This window comes from Phoca vitulina, unplaced genomic scaffold (assembly GCF_004348235.1).
Source record: "Phoca vitulina isolate PV1807 unplaced genomic scaffold, GSC_HSeal_1.0 scaffold47, whole genome shotgun sequence".
Taxonomy (NCBI): Eukaryota; Metazoa; Chordata; class Mammalia; order Carnivora; family Phocidae; genus Phoca; species Phoca vitulina.
In genome coordinates this window covers 6,506,290-6,528,734 of record NW_022589750.1, presented here as the reverse complement: position 1 = coordinate 6,528,734, position 22,445 = coordinate 6,506,290, and the positions used below count along the sequence as shown (strand labels likewise).

At 44.1% G+C, this 22,445-nt stretch overlaps 1 protein-coding gene across 1 annotated transcript in view; it reads right to left on the bottom strand.

Annotated features, from left to right (window-relative positions):
• MYOCD (myocardin) overlaps positions 1-22,151 on the bottom strand; it is a 96,233-nt gene extending 74,082 nt beyond the window's left edge. Inside the window, exon 1 of the mRNA XM_032432121.1 lies at positions 21,807-22,151. Within this exon, the coding sequence (XP_032288012.1) occupies positions 21,807-21,861 (55 nt within the window). The 5' untranslated portion in view covers positions 21,862-22,151. The remainder of the gene's footprint in view (positions 1-21,806) is intronic.
• Between the last annotated feature and the right edge of the window lie 294 nt (positions 22,152-22,445).

Below are 22,445 nucleotides of genomic sequence, written 5' to 3'. Positions count from 1 at the left end.
TGGTTGGTACAGGGCATTCTTGGCCAAGGTAATTCCGAACATGCCTACAAACTTGAATGTGGAATAAACATGGTGCGTTCTGACCAGGGCCTCGCTTAGTGAGCATATGACCTATCCCGCCAGAGTCCCACGCTCAGCAGGGCCCTGTGCTTGGCCTAACACAGTGTTGTCACCACCTGATATTTTCATCATTTTTGAGCAGAGGGCACCATGCTGCCATTTTGCATGCAGCCCCACAATTTATCTAGTGTCCCCCAGAATACCAGCTTGCTCAAGGAAAGAGATCCTATCATGGACTGGTAAGAGATGAAACTGAAGAAGAGGTGGGGATTCAAGGACAGAGGGCCTTAAGTGCTGGGACGAAGTGTTTGGACTTCATCCTGTGCAAGGTGGTGGTATGGACGTGCTTTGGGCAGCAGAGCAATATGGTAACATTGAGATTTCAGGATGATTAATTTTGTGCTAACACAGATGGGGGAGACAGGACTGGTTTGAAGACTCTTCATGATCCATGGTAAGGCAAGAAAGTCCACTTGCGTGTAGTGGGAATCGAGAAGATTTGAGAAACAAGTGAATTACAGAGAAGAATTACTCTGTCTTGATAATAAATTAAGGAAAGGTGGAGAGAAGAGAGATAAAGGAAGGAATCAGAGTATTAAAGTAGTGTTACTATGGTTATTGGTAGCCAAATAGGTAGGGCTACCAGGAGTCTTTGGGGGTAACGCTTTCATCCGCGAACTTGGCAGTCAGGTGGACACCCTAACATCATTCATTTATGCACTTCATTCATTCAATATTTATTGATCACCTAACACTATGTCCAGGCACTGTATTAGACACTCAAGATCCAGCCGCAAATAAAGCTGTCACGAACTCTGCTTATATGAATTTTGCAGTCTAGGGAAAGGGAAAGAGGAAAAGGTTAAGCAAATCATTACAACTGTGGGCATGCCGTGAGAGGGAAGCTCTATGTTGTTTAGGAATCAGAGGAGGCTTTTCTGGCTCTTTCTCCCGAGAAACCTAAACAAATCAATAAATGAAGTTGTTAAACTCTGAATTTGTTTTGTGTGTGTGTGGGGGGTGTAATTTTCATTTCCTAAAACTAGGCATGTCTCATGAGAGAGGGAGATATGCACAGTAAAGTAACTGGCTGAGGGAGGAATAAAAGAATAATCCAGAAGCCAGTGATACCTTCCCCTTTTATTTTCTTCCAAATGGTTTTCCACTGGGTTCTTACCAAGAAATGCCTTTCCAAAATCTGCTATGGAAGTGGTTCTCATGCAGCTAAGATGTTCCCACTGGGCCGCCTCTCTTACTGATCACAGCTTTTGTTCCGAGGATGGGCATCGACCCAGCCACGTCGGGCTTGTCCCTGGGAATTTTGGAAACTGGACTGAGAGAGAGCAAACTCAGGAGCTTTTGGGGGGTGGCCATTGTCAACCGTGTGAACTGGGAAAACGGTGGAGCTGACTGATGGAGAGAGAAGAATGCAGTGTGGACAGGAGCCAGGGACAGTGGCCTGCAGGTGCTCCTGTCCCCAGTTCCAGCTGACTTTCCTCCAAGTCTCAACCTCATCCCTATGGCTGAGTTCCACGAGATGCCCTATATCTATTTTTTTTTTTTTTTTTTTGCCAACAAAGAGGCTTCCTATTGATGAGTGTTGAGGAAGAGCATCCAGGGATGGTGGATGCTATTGGTACGACCAAGGAAAATTTTGAGATCTGTTTTTAAATCGTGTTTAAACTCCTAGGGGTGTGGACTGAGAGCTCGTAAGGTGGCCACAATATGCACATCCCAGAGCAGGACCTTGGCAGGCCCGGAACCTGGCTGACACATGTCACTTCAAGCATCCTGGGTGGCTGTTTACGGTGGGTCCCCTCTGAACTGTGTCACCTAAAGACCACAAGCCTTGGACACAATAAAACAGCCAGTGGAAGGTTCTTCCCTTAGAAAAGGCAGCAGTACACGTCCAGACTTAGTCCTTGACTTTAGCCGGATTGACCTTAGGTACAACGCACGACTCTGATATTTTTGTCTTCACGGACACTGTCAGGCAAAGGACATTGGCAAGCTGTTGGCCGTGGTTGGTCAAGCAAGACTTCTCCTGGAGGTTCCGGGTCCCTACTAGGTCAGAAAGTCAATGTTGTGGGATGCATTATAGATACCACTCTCCTTTTCTTGCCCCATGGGTGGCTCCCCCAACAAAATCCTTTCTTCCACCTGGCAGTATCCCACTCTGGGCCACAGCTACCCTTCACGTGAGCAGCCTGAGTCACTTATGGGGCTGACACATTCTTCCTTGGGGTACACAGCCATCAAACTGCCTGAAAAAGAGGACACAGGGCTGCTACTGATGTGTCCAGCCGGGAGAACGTGGCCCGATGTGCCAGGTTGCATATGCTGTTCCTGCCCCGATCTTGGCCATGTTTCCCAAATAAGGCGGAGAGCCAGGACATATTTTTGTGTGTTCTGATGCCTGAGCACACTCTGCTCCTTGCCTTCTGACTCCAGGTACCAATAATAACTGTTCCCTGGCCAAACATGGCCCTGCATGCTGATGCATGGCCAAGGGGCCGCAACGACCAAGAATGACAAAGGCCCAACAGTCTACCCGTTTATTGATGGAAGCATCCAGAGAAGAGAAGGTAAAAATGATGACTGGGTTACTGATGTAGCCCTTTGTGGTCTGGGGATGTGGGGAGAAGGTGAGCCTGGGGTGGGTGGGTGGTGGGGACTGGACCAGCCTCAGTAGCCCTCACGATGCCCAGGCATGCATGCAAGAGCCTGGGACCAGGCACATAAATGGAATCCTTCTTAATCCTAAGAGATGTTCTGACTCCGGTTCCCTTCAGGAGCCTGAGAGACATGCATTCAGACCAGCTTCGAGCCCCAGACATTCGGAGGGTAAAAACCAGGAGAATATTCAAACCCTCAAAGAGCCAAACTCAGCATTGCTATGCAGTTATTTCAATGATGAAGCCTCATGGCTCAGTTTAAAGGAGTTTTAGAAAGATGTCTGTTCACACAAACACTGCGAAGCTATTCTTTCCCTAAGCACCACACTCTGTTTGTCAAAACATTTGAAGAAGACTAATTCATGCCTCAAAAGGAATTTTCTGTCACTCACAAAGCTGCCAGGTTTGTGAGCTGAAGGCTTTGTGTGTTACAATGGCTCAAGACACCCCAGGGATGAGGAAGCCGGACCTCCAGTGGGAATGCCTTGGGGCTTACCATGTCATGGAGAGGGCAGAATCACAGTTTGCACACTCTCCTGGAGGCTGTTTGAGAACATCGGGTGGCTCAAGCCAGCTCTGGCCAGTTTGGTGCCAGCAAGAAGCAGAACAGGGGAGCAGCTGAACACATATGGGCTCTGAAGCCAGGGGTGCAAGAGTTCAAGTCCCACCTGTTCCATTTATGAGTCGTGCAATCTTAAGAGATTTCCTGAAGGGTGCTTGCATTTCTTCCTCTGAGTTTGGGGGTAAGGATGGGGCAACTACTTCCTGACAAGATTGCTGCGAGGGTTAAATTAGCACCTGCTGCTATACACTTAGAGCAGCGCCCAGCCAACAGTGAGCATCGGATAATTCTGGGGGTGCTCTATTGGGGCTGCAGCTGATCTCCCCCAACTCCCCCCACCGTGTTGGGAGGACCGGGGAGCAGCAGGGCCATGCTGTCCCCAGAGCTGCCCCACGAGGGTCGTCCCTGCTCAGCAGCAGGGAATTTTTCCCTCCATCACAAACAGGTCCCCGAGGCACAGAACAGAAACTCGGCAACTGACATAAACAATTTCAAACAATAATTTCAAACAATAATTTCAGAAGACAAATGGTTCCATTTGGGCATCCAGATTCCTCTCGGAGGCTTTCCCCACTTGTTTATGTATTCCATGGCGTGAAGCCACGAGTGAATTAAGCAGACAGCTTGCACACTCCCGGGACGGCAGGAGCGGCCTGTGGGAGAAACAACTTGCCATTTGACCTGCTTTCCTTGAAAGCTATTGCCGGGGGAGGTCCTTGAGAAAAGGGCCTCTGATTTACACCTCCCGGTGTCCACCCACTCACGGGGAGAGGTCCCCAGATCCGAGGCCTGGGGATCCAGGTTCGAGTCCTGCCCTGCCATTTTTCTATGTGTGTGAATTGGAACAGGCGATCAACCCTTCCCGGACCTTGGCTTCCCATCTTTACAAGGAAGGTATTATTATTCCTGCTTTAGGTACCCATAAGGAAGGTATCGTGATACCCAAAGTACAGGGAATTGCAACGGTCCAACCAAGACTCCTTTAGCAGTGGTAATTACTACGGGGATACTAACAAGGTCAGTTGTCCAGAGACTCCCTGGAGAACTGGTAACAAAGGGAAAGTAAGGCTTGGAGCAAAGGGCGTGTTTTATGAGGGCAAGGAAAAGGAATTCTCCCCCAGATGAAGAGGAACATTTTCATTCCACGTTGCTAGAGTCTCTGAATGTCTATTTTATTTTGAGATCCCGAGTGATGCCGGTGGCGTACTAGGCTAGCACTTAGAGCATGCACGGCTCTTCTGGTTACAAAAGAAATGTGTGTGCATTAGAGAGAACCTTGGGAAATGTACAGAAGTTCCAGGATGGAAAGCAAAATCCTTGGTAATGCACATGTTTAATGCTTGTCGTGATACACCTGCCAATATCTGCCCTTCTTTCTTCCGATTCACATATATGCACACACACATATATAAAACACCTATTCTACAATTTCCCAAGAATTGGGATTGTAGGATAGTTGAATACTGAAGCCTCTTTCTTGCCTTCTAGACAGCTTCCCACCTCATTAGGGATCCTTCAGAAGCACCATCTTTTATTTATTTTTTTTTTTAAAGATTTTTATTTATTTATTTGACAGAGAGAGAGACAGCGAGAGAGGGAACACAAGCAGGGGGAGTGGGAGAGGGAGAAGCAGGCTTCCCGCTGAGCAGAGAGCCCAATGTGGGGCTCGATCCCAGGACCCTGAGATCATGATCTGAGTGAAGGCAGATGCTCAACGACTGAGCCACCCAGGCGCCCCGGAAGCACCCTCTTTAATGTGCATGCTCTATCCCATTGTGAGTGGATTTAAACATTCTCCTTTGGTTGAACGTTTCCGGTTTCTCTTTCAATTTTTCTGCAGCAGACAGAACACCCCAAAGACTGAATCTTTGACCTTTCATATGATATATATAGTCTATATATATGTATACAATAGACAGTACAAGACTATATCTTATACACTCACACTATTATATATATAAACTGCTACATATTAAGAGTGATATATATAAGTATATATATGAAGATATGCGAGTATATACGTGTTATATGCTGACGTCTTTCATTAATAAACGTGTACCAGTACCTCCCAAGTTTGGAAAAATAATAAATGTAGATACATTTTTTTTTTAATGTTAGAAAGTAATCTTAGCCCTGCTGTTAGACACAAGATTTTGACGCAACCAGACATAACATTTAGAACATTTTCTGTGTCTGGGACATTCCACGGTGTCAGGCTCCAATCTATGTGTTAAGACCAGAACCTTCTGCAGAGGTTGGCATTCCACTGAGTCAGAGGTTCCTCTGCAAACCCCAGGCCTCATCCTGTTCTTGACTCCCAGCCAGTCGTGTGCTCGGCCTGCCGAATCTTCCCCTCTCCTGATCTAAAGCCCTTCCGATCCGAATCCAGTGCAGGTGGCTGTTCTGTATGAAGAAAGCTTCAGGCAGGGGGAACATTTTGTGGAGAGAGCCACTGGTTTCAGTGCCAGGCACCTGCCTATCTTAACACCATGCTTCTCCTTCCAGCACATTCCTCAGCGGGATCATGTGGTGACCTTGTTTCTGGGGGACCAGAGACGAAAGTTCTGGTTCTAAATCTATGGGGTGACTTTGGACAAATGTCTCCTCATCTATACAACCAACTTTGCAATCTCCCAGAGTTGGTTTGAAAATAAAAGCATATGGACTGATAGGATTTTTTTTGTGTGGGGGGGAGAGTTAATGCACCATAAAATATATTATATGTATATATAATGTAACATATACTATATAATACAGTCTATGGTATACAAATCAGACTGTTCCACTAGCTCTGTGAGCCTCAAATTTTGCTCCCTCTGGAGAGAGCTCTTCCTCTAGGTTTTATTTTTAGACGGAACGGTATTTTCGATTATAAGAGCATAGGATCTGGGTTCTCAGTAGTGCCTGAAAAACAGCCATGAGCCTTTGCTAATCCTTACAGCCAGGGGTAACCTTGCAGGGTCCCAGGGCTCTCTTCAAAAAGCCCTAAAGACCTAATCTGGACAATAACCACCCGTCTGGAGTTGAAAATAACAAGAAAGACTTCCATAAGAATTTTCTTGAAAGACAGAGAATAAATGATAATACATATACAGAGCACTTTATAGACTGCAGTGTAAATTCTATAATGATAATAACGATCTTCACTACTCTTAAACACAGCCTGAGGTAACAAAGAAATGAGAACAGTAGCACATCTTAAGAGAGAGCCACAAGAAGATGGCAGGTGTTAATTTAGAAACAATGTGTTTTAGAATAACAATTAAATGATTTAAAAGTATCGTAAATTAACACACCCTATCATAGTTACACAAATGTTGATCTAACAATTAATATAGAATTGATATTCATCTGTGGATAAAACTGCTACAATTTATCGCACACATGAGCACATCCCTGAACTGTGTCAAACACTTCTATGCTTTTTCACTAAAGCCTCACAGAATCCCCATGGGGAAGGCATCTTTGTTGCCCCCTCTACCAAGACAGAAGTGGAGGTTTGAGAACTTAAAAGCACAGGCTCAACTTCCTACAACCAGGAAGCGTAGAGTCAGGATTTGAACCCACAGCAGCCAGACTGTGGAGCCCATGCCATAGGACCAACATTTACAATTTCCGATGTTAAATAACATGAGGGGCCATGGGTTTTCAGTCATCACAGAGGAGCGAGGTTTTTAGTTTACAGGTTTTTCTTTTCTTTTTTTTTTGAGATTTTTATTTATTTATTTGAGAGAGAAAAAGAGAGAGCAAGCATGAGGGGGGGAGGAGGAGAGAAGTAGCCTCCCCACTGATCAGGGAGAGCCCAACGTGGGACTCGATTGCAGGACCCTGAGATCATGACCTGAGCTGGAGGCAGACGTTTAACCGACTGAGCCACCCAGATGCCCCTAGGTTATAGTTTGAATGTGAGCATGCTTTAGGATTGGTGGGAATTTATTAAGAACTTAAACCTCCCAAGTGCTCAGCTCCCTCCCGATCTAGTTCCTCAGATAAGGTCTCTCTAATCCTCACTACTCCTGGACTTAAATAAACAAACAATGCTCACTGCTAGTTGATTTATTGCCAACGTCATTCCTGATTATTATAGCAGATCTAGGAGACACTGAATAATCAAAATAAAGAATATGGGAATATAAGAAAGAATATAAGAAAAATTAAACATTACTCCAAATCTTACCACTCAGAGATAATCACTTGGGGGATGGGTCTTTCTAGGCTTTTCTATGCATACGCTTCAACACTTTGGGTATGTTTGTGGTGTGTTTTGATTCCTAACTTGTGGAGCTTAAAATACTTCAACTTTTCAAAGCATTTTCTTTCAAAACTGCCTATGGTCAAGAAATGAGTTTGATATTTTAAATTTATTGACATTTCAGTGTGTGTTGTGTTGGGGATGGGCACTAAATTTAAAATTGTCGGGACACCTGGGTGGCTCAGTCGGTTAAGCGGCTGCCTTTGGCTCAGGTCATGATCCCAGGGTCCTGGGATCGAGTCCCCCATTGGGCTCCTTGCTCGGCAGGGAGCCTGCTTCTCCCTCTGCCTGCCTCTCCCCCTGCTTGTGTTCTGTCTCTCTCTCTGACAAATAAATAAATAAAATCTTAAAAAATAAAAAAAAATTTTTAAATTGTCTTCTAATATTCTAGGGCATGTCAGAGGTTTAAAATACATAGCCAGTTTAACTTTAGTGTTCATATCCTACAAATCCCAACTTGAGTTTTTGTCTATTTGATTCGGTTTATAGAAATGTGCTCTTTTCTACTACTATGATGATGTCAATTTCTCTTTAAACACTGGCATATTTAAAAATTTCTCAGGGGCACCTGAGTGGCTCAGTTGGTTAAACGTCATGATCTCAGGGTCCTGAGTTGGGCTCCCTGCTCAGTGGGGAGCCTGCTTCTCCCTATCCCTCTGCTCCCCCCGCCCCGCTCACTCTCTCTCTCCTGCTCTCTTTCAAATAAATACATAAAATCTTAAAAAAACATAAAAATAAAAACTTAATTTCATAGATACCAATACATTCTTGTTTTAAAAGATTCAAATGGTGTGTATGTATGTGTGTGTATATATATATTTTATATATTAAAAAAGATCAGATATAGATTTTATATATATGTGTGTATATATATATGTATGTGTATGTGTGTATATATATATCACAGTTACATATATATATAAGTATATATATAAAATAATAACATATTTAAATTATATATATATATATATATATATTAAAAAAGATCAGATCTGCCTTCCTCCCACCCCTGGGTATCACTGTGAACAGTTTGACTTATGTTCTTGAAGATTTTTTTCTGTGTACTTATACCTATCTTTAAAAATAAAAATGCAAATATGCTGCCTGATTGTTTCATAATTTTTTTTTTTAAACTAAGTGTATGTCTTGGAGATCTTTCCATGTCAGTTCATATAGAATTTTATCTCTTTTTTATTTTGCATTGTGTTTTATCGTATTTCATGAGTGTAGCATAATTAACCATACCCCCACTGATGGAGGTTTATGCTGTTTCCATCCTTTTTGGCATTATAAATTGTGATGTCCTGAAAATCCCTGTATATACAAGCGTTTCTTTCAATTAGATGCCTTAATGTACCTTGGTTGATAGTGAGCTCATTTAAAATTCAATAGAAACTGTCAAACTCTATCCCTTGAGGCTTAACTAAGGGGATTATGTGTCTGTTTTCTCCACGCTTGGAAGATACTTGATGTTATCAATATTTGGCATTTTTTACAAATCTGATAGTTGAAAAAAATGCTTTCAATCTGCATGTTCTCGAATGTTAGTGAGTTGAATATATTGTATGTGCTTATTGACGATTTTTTTCCTTTGAATTATCCTGCTCTTTAGGTTGTGGACCTTTTTTTTTTTTTTTTTTAAGATTTTATTTATTTATTTGACAGAGAGAGACACAGCGGGAGAGGGAACACAAGTAGGGGGAGTGTGAAAGGGAGAAGCAGGCTTCCCGCCGAGCAGGGAGCTCGAGCCCGATGTGGGGCTTGATCCCAGGACTGAGCCACTCAGGCGCCCCTAGGTTGTGGACTTTTGTTTATACAAGTCCTTTTAACAACTTTGTCTGAATACACATTTCAAGTGTTTTCTTTCAGTCTACTGTTTGATTTTTAAATTTCTTTTGCTGATTTTTTTTTTTCCATGTAGCATTTTAAACTTTTTAAGTGGCCCAATACATCAATTTTTATTTCTCCTCTGGCTTTGGTAATATGCTTGGGAAGGCGTGTCTTACTCCGAGACTATAAAACGATTCTGTTTTCTACTAATATTTTATAGATTTTTTTTTTTTTAGATTTTATTTATTTATTTGAGAGAGAGAGACAGAAATAGTGAGAGAGAGCACAAGTGGGGAGGAGAGGGAGAAGCAGGCTCCCCGCCAAGCAAGGAGCCTGATGCGGGTCTCGATCCCATGACCCCGGGATCATGACCTGAGCCGAAGGCAGATGCTTAACCAACTGAGCCACCCAGGCACCCCTTATAGATTTCTTTAGCTTTTTAATCCGTATGGATTTTTTAAAGACTCATTATAAAATAGTTGAATTCATTTACTTCCAAAAGGAAGTCAATTTTCCCAACACACTTTCATCCCATATTTTATTGCTAATTTGAATAGCCATTATTATTAGAGTTTAATAATTAGAGATTAAAATCATACAGATATACATGTGGATGAGTATACGTACACACACAACTCTGATCCACTGATAATATGTTTTACTCCTAATACTAATTACTACATAGGTATATCTTTTTTTTTTTTTCCAGCTTTATTGGGGTATAATGGACAAAATTGTAAGATAAGAGTGCATGACATGATGGTTTGCTGTGCATACATGTTGTGGAAGGATACCCACCACTGAGTTAATTAACAGGGCTCTCATCTCAGATATTTACCTTTGTTTGTTTCTTTGGTGACAACACTGAAGTTCTGGGCTCTTAACAAATTTCAATTATACACACAGTGTTATCAACTACAGTCGCCATGTTATACATTAAATCCATAGACCTTATTCATCTTATAACTGAATGTTACCAGCCTCCCTATTTCTCCCACCCTCCAGCCCCTGGCAACCACCATTCTACTCTCTGGTACTAGATATTTCTTTTATAGCTATGTTTAGTGTCTTGGGGCAAGCCTACTCTTTTTGTTGTTGGTTTTCAAAAACTTCTCAAATTTTTGTTCTCAAACTGAGATCTAAATAGTCAGCTTTCATTAGAAGTCCTAAAATTCCGGGAGGATGGCATGTATAATTTATAGATTAACTCGTACTAGACACAAGTCTCTTCATAAATCACTATTTAGGAAATCAAGCACAAGAATGGTAATTGGGTGTATGCCTGGAGTTGTTGTCCAGAATGAAGCATATTAAATCCACTTGGCCAAGTGGGCATGTATGTTGGAACGGGGGAAGGCTGGAGGGTAGGGCTGGGGGTGGGAGGAGTGAGCGTTTAGGCTGTAACAGCAATGGTCATTCTCACACAGTGGAACCAACGGGGTCAGATGTGGCCTCCATCAGTTATTGGTTACGTGGCTCTGACCAAATTGCTTTGAGGCTCAGCTTCTCTGTCTATAGAATGGGGATAATCACAGGTGTCCCATAGCATTCTGTAAGGATTAAATGAGATCATAACAGTGCCACAGATAACAGGTTCTCATTAACTCCTAGTCCTCTTTGCTTCTCCTTTGATGAGGTGTCAGTCCTATCTGGTAACAGGTGGTCCCCAAAGAGCAGATCACACAGAAGTTTCCAAAGGTATCAGGTGATTGTGCCTCCTTTTCCTTTTTATTCTTGACTGAAAAGGTGTGAAAAGCTTACTGAACACCAGTCACCACTGAATAAGTACCCAAGATGACTCCGAGCTTGTTCAATTACAGGGGCAAGCATTCACTGCCATATGGAAATTGGACTCGGGTTAAGCTTGGTCCATTGTAGGTGCTCCAGAAATACTAGCTACCGAAGTGCATCATAAAGATTCATAACCATTAGTCCCATGCTTGGATATTTACTCTAAATGGTGAGTATCCTATAAGACAACCCTGGAGAACTAAAAAGGCTATGTGCATTAAGATTTTCATAGTGATGTTTATAATATAAAAATTATAACTGGATCATTTTCCAACCCAAGTGGAAAAGGTTTAACAAATTACTATATACTCACTCGATGGACTTTGATAAAGTCTTCAAGACAAGAATGTGCTACCACCAGCAGCTCGAAAAACAGCTTATGATACCATGCTCGCTGATAAAAACACTGAGTATAAACTTCTCTATACACTCTGGCTGTAACTTTGTAAAAATCTTTACGCATCTGGACAAGGACAGGAAGGAAACACAAAATAGTAAAAACTTTTAAAGTATCCAGGAGATTACTGTTCAATTAATGTTGGATAGTATTTTCTGGATTTGGCCTGTTTTGGAGCCTTCTCGCCCCATCTAGAGCTTGAGTACCAAAAAAGTTCCACATGGAACTTGACCTCAGATGGAGAAACCAGCCCCACCAGTCCTCCAGTCCTGAGGAGCACAAAGTCGAATGACTTCCGGGAGGAAGAGTGTTTCCAGAAATAGGAAAGGCAGAAAGCTATGGGCGACATCCCAGTCATTTCTCCTCATCTTTGGAGGAGGACATTCCCTGGGGCTACCTGACTTTGTTTCCTAAGAAAGAATTGATGACTTTTTACTTAAGGGGCTGCGAAGGGGCTTAGAAGGGGCTTAAGGGGCAGAAAGAACGAGATGCAGATTGAGGGTAGAGGACTTACTTAGGTGGTAGATCAAATTGGGGTGTCAGCAAGGGGCAGTAGGCAAGACATCCTAAGTATCTGAGAGGTTATGGATCCACTCTTCATTGCTACACAGACCGAGTGATGGCTAAGTCGCTATGCACGAGCAAAGCCATTATATACACTTTACAATGTTACAGTAGTGTAAATCAGTATCTCTGCTTCTAGCATTACTGTTTCTTTAAATCTAAGGTGGCTAATCTAAGGGGGCTGGATACAGCAAACCTCAACTGGAGCGACTGAAATGATAAGAGGAGTACGCGCTCCAATAGCGTCTATGGGGAAACGGACAAACTTATCTTTCGTCAACCAACAGGAGAAAAGACAGAAATTATTCTTCTTTCGGTGGCTCCCAAGGGCACTCTGTTGGGCCCGGCTAAATAAATAAGTAAGTAAGTAAGTAAATAAGTAAGTAAATAAATAAAGTCAGGAATCAGCCTTCTTTGTTCTAAATTTCTGGGAATAAATGACATTTGCACAGCATTTGGAGACCCTCATATCTTACCTGGGAATAAGATATGAAACTGGTTATGTGACATTTGACTTACTAGTTATTCCGCAGGACATCAGAATAGAAGTTAGTGCAAATTACACATTAAAAACAAACAAATGCTACCTGCTTAGAAATTTGAACATCTAAGCACTGAAACAGGAAGGCTGCAAAACAATTACTTGGCTAAGAGTTTTTGGGGATTTTTTTAATCCTATTTATCCATCAAAAGCTTTTCACTCCCCCCATGTTTGTCTCTTATGCAATTCACATGTCACCAGGTCACGTTATCCCTTCCCCTATGGGGACAGGGACTTCTTTCTGTACAAGAAAACATCAATAATTCTGCAGAGGTCTTTCCCTCACAAATGGCATGAATAATTTTATCTGTATGGAAACAAAGGCCCAGGGAGCAGGGCTGATTCCTATCCCAAGGTCATGGAATCGGAGGAGATGTGATGGGACTCCCCGCCCCCCCCGCCACCCCCTCATGCCCCTGCCCACAGGAGAGCATGAGTGGTCCTAGGAAGGCAGACACCTGTGAAATGCACCTGCTGGTTCCTCCTTCCGGATCTGGGCAGAGATGCAAGCTAGCTGGTCACCATCTGCTAGATGGCCAGTGAGTTCTTGCTGTATTAACAGGGAAATGGAGGCAATGAAAAAACCACTTTATGCTCTAGCATCTTCTTTTCATGTTTGGCTTCCCCGAAGTATATAAAAGTCAAACCCTGGGGCTGAGCACTGCTAGTTTGGCCATGCGTTTCCATTTCTCTCCAATTTAATTCAACTAGATTAGAATCCATCCAATCTGGTTCAATCCAACTTAATCAAGTCTTCCTGACTGGGCCTGCCACATACTATAGCAAAGAAAAGATGAATGCTACTCTTTCTGGTCTGGAAAAACTTAATTTTTTTTAAAGGACCCCGGGCACACTAAATTGGACTACTTATAATCCTTGACTCATGTTACATCGCCACATAGGATCACTGAGCCCTGAATGAACACTGTTTAATTAATTTGCTTAATAATAGACATGCAGGCACCCACTGCCTAACCTAAGAACTCCACCACCAACTGTTTCCTTAGCTTAGACTACACCCTACCTCCTCACCTAGCCTCCCCTGCTCCAGAAGAACTACTTTTCTGAATTTTGTATTTATACTCTCTCCTCCCCTTGCTGTTCTAGTTTTAATACACAACACCTATGCCTAAAAATATATAAAAACATAGATTGCTGGGGCACCTGGGTGGCTCAGGCAGTTAAGCATCTGCCTTCAGCTCAGGTCATGATCCCGGGGTCCTGGGATCGAGCCTAAAGTCTGGCTCCCTGCTTAGCAGGGAGTCTGCTTCTCTCCCTCCCTCTGCCCCTCACCCCCAGCTCGTGCTCTCTCTCACTCTCAAATAAAATCTTAAAAAAAAACAAACAAACAACCCAGATTGTTTACTTCTATTGCTTTTGAGTAGTCTTTGGGGGAAGGATAAAATGCATCTCCAATACATATTTAATGGTGCCCTCTTTACGCCAATCAGAGTTCTACATGCTGGGGAAGCAAGCAGTGAAACAAACTAAAAAAATCCTGGTCTCTATGGCTGACAAATAACAAACAAGTAACCAAGTCAAATGTTTAATATACCTGATGAATGAGAAGAGCTATGGATACAAAGAAGCCAGGTGGGTGGTCAGGGCTCTTGCCCCAGTAATGAAGATGGTGAGGGATGGCTGCCCAGTACGGGAGTCCATCTCACACAGCTGGGACGGGAGGGAACAGCAATGGTCTCAAGCAGGTGGCCTGAGCCAGACCCCAAATGTTCCTTTGGCTTTTAAAAAAAGATTTTAAATTCCCATTTAGGAATGAAAATGCACTCATCTTTTAAGGTCCTGTCAATTGTGTTCTCATGTGGACTTCTAGAGGCACAGTTTGCTGGAACCATGCACAGAGTAATGGAAGGTCGGCTCTAAGATTCCATGTGAGGGTGGGGAAGGTTTCTTTCCTGCTCCCCAACTCTATACCCAGCCCCCAGCTTCTCGTAACATCCACTGCAAAGGAAACATGGAAGACATAGCTGTTGAATGAATGAATGAATAATATGTAACTCACACACAGCATTTTCCAGGTTGCCTGTGAGCTTCTTGAGAACAGGGTTACAATCCTACAAAGATTATCCCTGGGGTGGGGGTGGAGGGGCAAGGACGCCTGATACCAATTAATAACAGAGATCCAAGGCTTGAAAGGGTGAGTGGACATCTAAGTAAGCAGCCAGGAAGGAAAACCATCAGAGTGCTTACCTGGGTGGGTGGCTGGGGGGGAGGGCCTGCCAGTAACCCACCTACAGAAATTCACCCCATTAAAGAATTCACTGTTGCCAACTGTGAGCTTCTCTGTTCAGAGCAGAATTTTCCACAATGTGTTTATCCAGCTAAACCTGCCCCATGGGATGCTATGTGAATAAAGGTGAAACACGTTTGAGAATCACTACTTTTTAAAAGTTCACAATATAGGACGCCTGGGTGGCTCAGTCAGTTAAGCGTCTGCCTTTGGCTGAGGTCATGATCCCAGCATCCTGGGATCGAGTCCCTCATCGGGCTCCTTGCTCAGTGGGAGTCTGCTTCTCCTTCTGCCCCTCTCCCTGCCCCCCCCCCCCCTGTCCCCCTCCCCCTGCTCATGCTCTCTCTCAAAAATAAATTTAAAAAAAAATCTTAAAACAAAAGTTCACAATATACATCAGAACTAGTAAGGTCTTCCAGAAATCCTGCAGTTAAAGATCCAGTGTAATTTTTCAGCACACTCTGCCTCCCTCTTGTTAAAAATGTTAAGGTCCTGTGGAATCAGTCTTCTGTGGACCACTGTGGAGAAAACACTGGGATTGTGGCCACGTAATCCATATTAAGGGAAAAGTTCTGCAGAACAAAGTCTGCAGGATAGAGGGATGGTGGAGGTAAGGAAGATGGGAACGCCATATTAGAAGGTGGGATCATAAGCAGAATAACGTGCCCTCCCCCCAGATGTCCACATCCTAATCCCTGGGACCTAAGAATATGTTACTGCACATGGTCCTATGGACTGAATTGTGTCTTGACCCTCCCTCTCCAAATTCATATGTTGAAGCCCTACACCCCAATGGGATGGTATTTCCTTCGGGAAAGATTAGGTTTAGAGATGAGGTCATGAGGGTGGGGCCCCCCTGAAGGGATTAGTGCCCCTGTGAACAAGAGAACCAGACAGCTCACCCTTCCCCACCCCTAACTCTCTCCTCCTTCTTTCTCTTTCCATCCGCAGCCGTGATATCCCCCATGCCCTGTGTCTTATTATTCCATCCAAGGCTGTGGATGCAATTCAAGTTGCTAATCAGCTGACCTTAAAATAGGGAGATTATCCTGAATGAGCCCAATGGAATCACAAGAGTCTTACATGTCCAAGTGAGAGAGAGATTTGAAATTGCTACATTGTTGCCCTTGTCGATGGCAGAAGGGACCAGGAACCAAGGGACACAGGTGCCTCTAGAATCTAAAAGTCAAGAAAACAGATTCTTTTGAGACCCCAAAAGGAACACAGCCCTGCTAACACCTGGATTTTAGCTCAGTGAGACCCTTCTCAGGCTTCTGACCTCCGTAACTAGAAGATGATAAATTTGGGCTGTTTCAAGCCACTAACTTTGTGGTAATTTTCTACAGGAGGTGGATACCACTGTTGCTGAGAGAGGAATTAGTGGCAAAGAAAGAGTCAGTTCACATCCAAATGGCCAACAGACACATGAAAAAGTGTTCAATATCGCTCGGCATCAGGGAAATCCAAATCAAAACCTCAATGAGATACCACCTCACACCAGTCAGAATGGCTAAAATTAACAAGTCAGGAAATGACAGATGTTGGCGGGGATGTGGAGAAAGGGGAACCCTCCTACACTGTTGGTGGGAATGCAAGCTGGTGCAGCCACTCTGGAAAACAGTATGGAGGTTCCTCAAAAAGTTGAAAATAGAGCTACCATATGATCCAGCAATTGCACTCCTGGGTATTTACCCCAAAGATACAAAAGTAGGGACCCGAAAGGCTACGTGCACCCCAATGTTTATAGCAGCAATGTCCACAATAGCCAAACTGTGGAAAGAGCCAAGATGTCCATCAACAGATGAATGGATAAAGAAGATGTGGTATATATATACAATGGAATATTATGCAGCCATCAAAAGGAATAAGATCTTGCCATTTGCAACGACGTGGATGGAACTGGAGGGTATTATGCTGAGCGAAATAAGTCAAACAGAGAAAGACATGTATCATATGACCTCACTGATATGAGGAATTCTTAATCTCAGGAAACAAACTGAGGGTTGCTGGAGTGGGGGGTGGGGTGGGAGGGATGGGGTGACTGGGTGATGGACACTGGGGAGGGTATGTGTTCTGGTAAGCGCTGTGAATTGTGCAAGACTGTTGAATCTCAGATCTGTACCTCTGAAACAAATAGTGCAATATATGTTAAGAAAGAAAAAAAGAAGAAGAAGAATGTAGCAGGAGGGGAAGAATGAAGGGGGGGAAATCGGAGGGGGAGAAGAACCATGAGAGACGATGGACTCTGAAAAACAAACTGAGGGTTCTAGAGGGGAGGGGGTTGGGAGGATGGGTTAGCCTGGTGATGGGTATTGAGGAGGGCACGTACTGCATGGAGCACTGGGTGTTATGCACAAACAATGAATCATGGAACACTATATCTAAAACTAATGATGTAATGTATGCGGATTAACATAACAATAAAAAAATTAAAAAAAAAAAAAAAAAAGAAAGAGTCAGTTCAGCTAGGAACAGTTTGAACAGACACCCAGGGTGAAAATTAGCCCTTCTCTTCTATTCTGCTTGCATCCAGGAGAAATTCCTGAAAAATCCTGATAGAGCAAGTTTTCCCAAATTTTAAAAATAATCTCCCAGTCATTTCAATAGCAAGGTGGAATTGAGGAGCGGTTAAGATATTTGCGCTCAAGGAGGCTTCACGTGAAAAAGTGGTCTTCAATGAAATCCTGAAGCAACGCATGCTCACACGAACAATTATCTCAGAATATTGCGTTAATTATGAAGACGACAGGTGTGATTCACTTATCCATTCAAGAAATATGCATTGAACACCTACTGTATGTCCAGATCCCTGAGAACGCAACAGTCCGAAAATGTCACGGTAATGGTTTTATGAAGCTTCTCGTTTTCAAATGTTACAAAAATACTCAAGGCCATTCACATGGGAAAAAAATATCAAATCCTAGGGCTGGAAGCAATTGCAGATTCAACCAAAGTCAGCCTCTGCCTGTCCAGTGCCTACTTTGCACGTGTCTTGGTTTCTTTTGGCGGTGACCCCAAGTCTGGGAGTCACTATACCTGAGCACCAATCAGCCTGTCTGCTGAGCTGCCCCTCCCCCCAGGAAGCCCAAAGAGAAGCTCCCATGTTCTTCCTCTGCTGGCTTCTACCCCAGGTGACCCAGCATTCATGTTCCTGGCACCCCCTTCTCATTCTGAGTCTCCTCTTTCATGCCTAAAATGCGAGTTTTGCATTTTGAGGCGTCTTTGGGCACCCAGACTCTTGAGAGCTTGATGGGATATGGGAGGGGCCAGCAGAGAGTATTGGTCAAAGGCTGCTTAGGCTGAAGGTAGGGTTGCCAGAGAAAATACAGAGTGGCTAGTTCAATTTGGATTTTCAGATAACAGTATGTCCCTAATTTGGCAACGTGCTAAAAAAATTATTCATTGTTTATCTGAAATTCAAATTCAACTGGGCATCCTGTCTTTTTATTAAATCTGACAGCCCTAAATTTGTGGGGGAAGGAGGCAAGGTCATGGTGGATACCAGAGTTTGCCTTTGCGTGGACTGTTTGAGTCAGAAGAGGAGACAAAAAGCAAAAGAAATAGAGCAGTTCTCTTGAAGGGAAATCCATGAATGGACCTCTCTCTCTCCTTTTGATGCTTTGTGCGTGGTGTGTGTGTGCATGTGTGTACGTGCCCATACGTCGGAATCTGCATTTTGTTGACACAAGGATTATGGTATTGACAGAAACTGGTGACAGTGATACCAATTACAGATATTGACAAAACAAGTGAGAATTTTTTAGAAAGTAAAAAAGTGATCAGTCTAAAAGTAATATTACTTACTGCATTTCTATAAACTCTCTACCATTTATGTCCAACAGCTACACAGCCCCATCACAATTTTGTTTGTTCCCCGTCTCTGTGCGTCTTCATAAAACATTATGAAAGGGTCTGCGAAATCACCTAGTCCAAACCTGACATTTACAGGTTAAGTAACCAAGACTCAGAGAGAGGAAATGACCAACCCGGGATCATGCTCTGTCATAACAGTATTTTTCGAGGGCTTACGTACCAGGCATTTTTAAAATGCTCTGCTTGTATTATCACATTTAATCCTTGCAACCACCATATAATCACCATTATTCAGATGAAACAAATTGCGGCAGAGAGAATTATGACACTTATCTAAGGTCAAGGTTATACAGCTGGAAAGTAGAAGTGCCTGCAAAACACCCAGCTAGTTTGGCTCCAGAGTCACGCACTCAACCATGAAACCCCACAGCCTCTCAAATAAGAGGAGTTTATATCATTAAATATGTTAATACATGTAAAATGTCCTCGTTTACTGCTCCTCTAGCATGATTTTGTCCTTAATAACAAGGTCACGCGAACACAGTTTACAGAAAGCCAGTTGGCATCTGCTCATTTATAAAAATGCCCCACAAACATGGGATGTCTTGCTGTGATCAGAGAACAATTTAGTTGCATTTATTTTTAAAGATTTTATTTATTTGACAGAGAAAGAGACAGCGAGAGAGGGAACACAAGCAGGGGGAGTGGGAGAGGGAGAAGCAGGCTTCCCACTGAGCAGGGAGCCCAATGTGGGGCTCGATCCCAGGACCCCGGGATCATGACCTGAGCCGAAGGCAGTCGCTTAACCAACTGAGCCACTCAGGTGCCCCTACATTTAGTTTTTGAAATAATTTTAATTAGACACAACACCAGGGTCTACCAGCAAAGCAAACACCGGCAGTGAGAGGGAGTTTTATGAATTTACATTAGGAGTAGCTCATGAAAGCAAGAAGAAAAAAAGCAAATGGAGCAGAAATCAAAACAGAGAAGAGGCTTTCCTATCCATTGTTAAACACAAAATAAACCATGCTCTCTTAGGAAGAGGCAGGCCCTCTTTGCTAGCAAGCTGCCGACCCAAGGTCTGAGCTGGTGCAGCTGGACTTTATGTAATTATATCCAGGAGGATATAATCTTTGGGGTCTGCAACATTACATTTACTTAGTTTCACATGCTGCTTGTTTTTTCTTCCGTGTCTTTCAAGAGATTATCAACCCCTTGTATCTCCAGTGACCAAAGCACTTTGTCCATTTCCAGACCCCAGTTTGGCTGTTTATCAAAGGTGGAGGATTAAGCATGCCGGTATCTGCGTTGATATCATGTTTTCCTGAAGCTACCCTTTCCTGTGATACAAAGCCTGTCCAAGCTTTAAAAAAAGAGAGAGAGAGAGAAAGAAAAGAGAGAAAAGAGAAAGAAAGGAAGAAAAAGAAAAAAAAAAAAGAGAAAGCAAGTTGGCAATTGGAATTCTCCAAAGCTCCAGGGTCTACCTGGGAGACACCAGAACTCCACTAACCCACTAAAACAGGAATTAGGAATTCCCTCTCTGCACTTTCCCCGAAGGAAGGATTCCTTGATGAGTTCCCTAAGTCTGTTTTGCAATTCTCCTATCCTTTTATTTTTATTTTATTTTATTTTTTACAACCAGCCCCTCCCCTACCTCCTACGCCAAAGGGCAAGGGTGCATCTGAAATGAGCTTAGTTTCTTGCAAAAACAAATCTGCATCCTCTCTTCTTCAGAAAGGTGGCAGTGTTGCCTTGCGGTTTTGACCACAGTACAAAGCAGGGGCAAGGTCTCTAGCGGATTAACAGACCAACCAGTGCACCTCATCAGGGAAAGGAGAGGAAGGACATAATCCACTGTGGAACCCAGTGCCTGGCAGGCTCACCCCGGAGCCTCAGGAACCCGAGGCTCGCGGCCACATAAGCTCTTGAATGGTCATCTCCCTTCAATGGTACAGAGCCTTAGAAAACCTCCCATGGACCCCACAGACATCTAAAAGCCAGAAGCGTCTAAGGAACTCCCAGATGACCCTTACTTTCCAACATCTATGCTTCTCCGTTTTGAAACATGAATCCCAAGTGGAAACACTGAGTGGTCCCATTTAGCAAAGCTGCGGAGAATCACCGTAAGCGACGCCAGCATCCTAGGAACACCTGTTACGGGGAATGTTCACATAGGAGTTCTAAGAAAGTAATCCACCTTCTAAGTAGGAACTCTGCCATTTGTTGAGTGGTTTGTCACCGCTTTTATAAAACCGATATTACACACAGTGTGTTGAGAAAGAACTTAAGGGGGCGAGTGTCTCCTTGTCTAAACGTGGAGACCCACACGTTGGTACCTTCCATGGGCGCCTAAACCAACCCTTCATGGCGAGCCGCTAGACTTCCCGGCTCTCCCTTCCACTCACCTTCACTCGGCGTCCTCTGAGAAGTTTCTGTATGCGCCACTAACACAGAAATTTGGGGGGAGATTCTTCATTTATAAATATCAGATGGTTTGGGAAAAAATATTTGTGGCACTGGACTTTTTTTTTTTTTTCTCTACAGTGATGTCATCCTAAATACTTGGTGTGCTCCAAATTTGCTATTTTTACTTCCCCCAAGTTACTTTTTTGGGAAATACATTTGTTTGGATTAGCTACATTTTAAGTGACCCTGTATCTATTAATACACAACATCAGGTTCATCTTCTCAGCAGTTATAACTGATATTATGTAGCTCTCCAACTTGAACTCCCTTATTTGTTCATTTTCAAAGTCCTTCCTTTCCGATGTACCCCTCCAAAATTTCTATTCACAGATACAGGAAAAAAATATAAAAGAATTGGCCTTTTCACAAACAAACAAAAATCACATCCAACAATTCAAAGCATTGAAAACGGAAGACATTAAAGTTTCTCGCGCCCCCCCCCAGGCCCCCAAAGTCAAATAAAAGTCTTCACTTTCAAAAATGTGCTTTGGGGGGACAAGGTGGAAGGAGCCACGGCCGGCTCTGAAACACTGGTTGGGAAGCAGTGTAGAGTTGCGAGCTGCGGAAGAGGAAAGTTAACAAGGAATGCTAAGCGACTTAGCCCTACCTGATCTGAATTTGCTCCTAATCAGCAAAGAATGCTCAGACCCCAGGAGTGTCATGTTGAGTCTCAACGAGCCGCTGGTCCCTTGGCCAGACGCCCCCTGTTTTCCACCAGGAACGGGCTCCCGGGAGCCCAGCGGAGCGCAGCTAACAACCCACAATGCATCCAACTCTCCGGGAGCGCCGGTGGGTAGGAGGACCGCGGCGGCCGGCGGCCGAAACCGGTGTCCCCAGGAAGCTGGCGGCTCCCCCCTCGCTGCGCGGGGCTAACTGACTCCGAGCCGGCGGGACCCTCCTCCTGCGCCGAGTCTGGCCGGCAGCGGCGGCATCCCAGGCGTGCCCGGCTGATGTCATGGGCTGCCAGCGATCGCGGAGTATCGCCACCACGCCTTTATGAAGGGCCCAAGTTTGCCATCCGATACTTTTTTACTACTGACAACAGCTCAGCCAATCAGGCGCGGCGAGCGGGGCCGGGGCCGGCGGCCGCCCGGGGAGCGGCGGGAGCGGGGGTCCCGGCCGGCGCGCGGGGGCGCAGGGGCGCGCGGGGGCTGCGCGGGGGTGGCTGCGAGTCCCCCGCGGGGCAGGAGAGGCGCGCGCGCGGGCGCGCGGAACCCAGCGGGGCTCCGGGCGCCGCGCGCTCCCA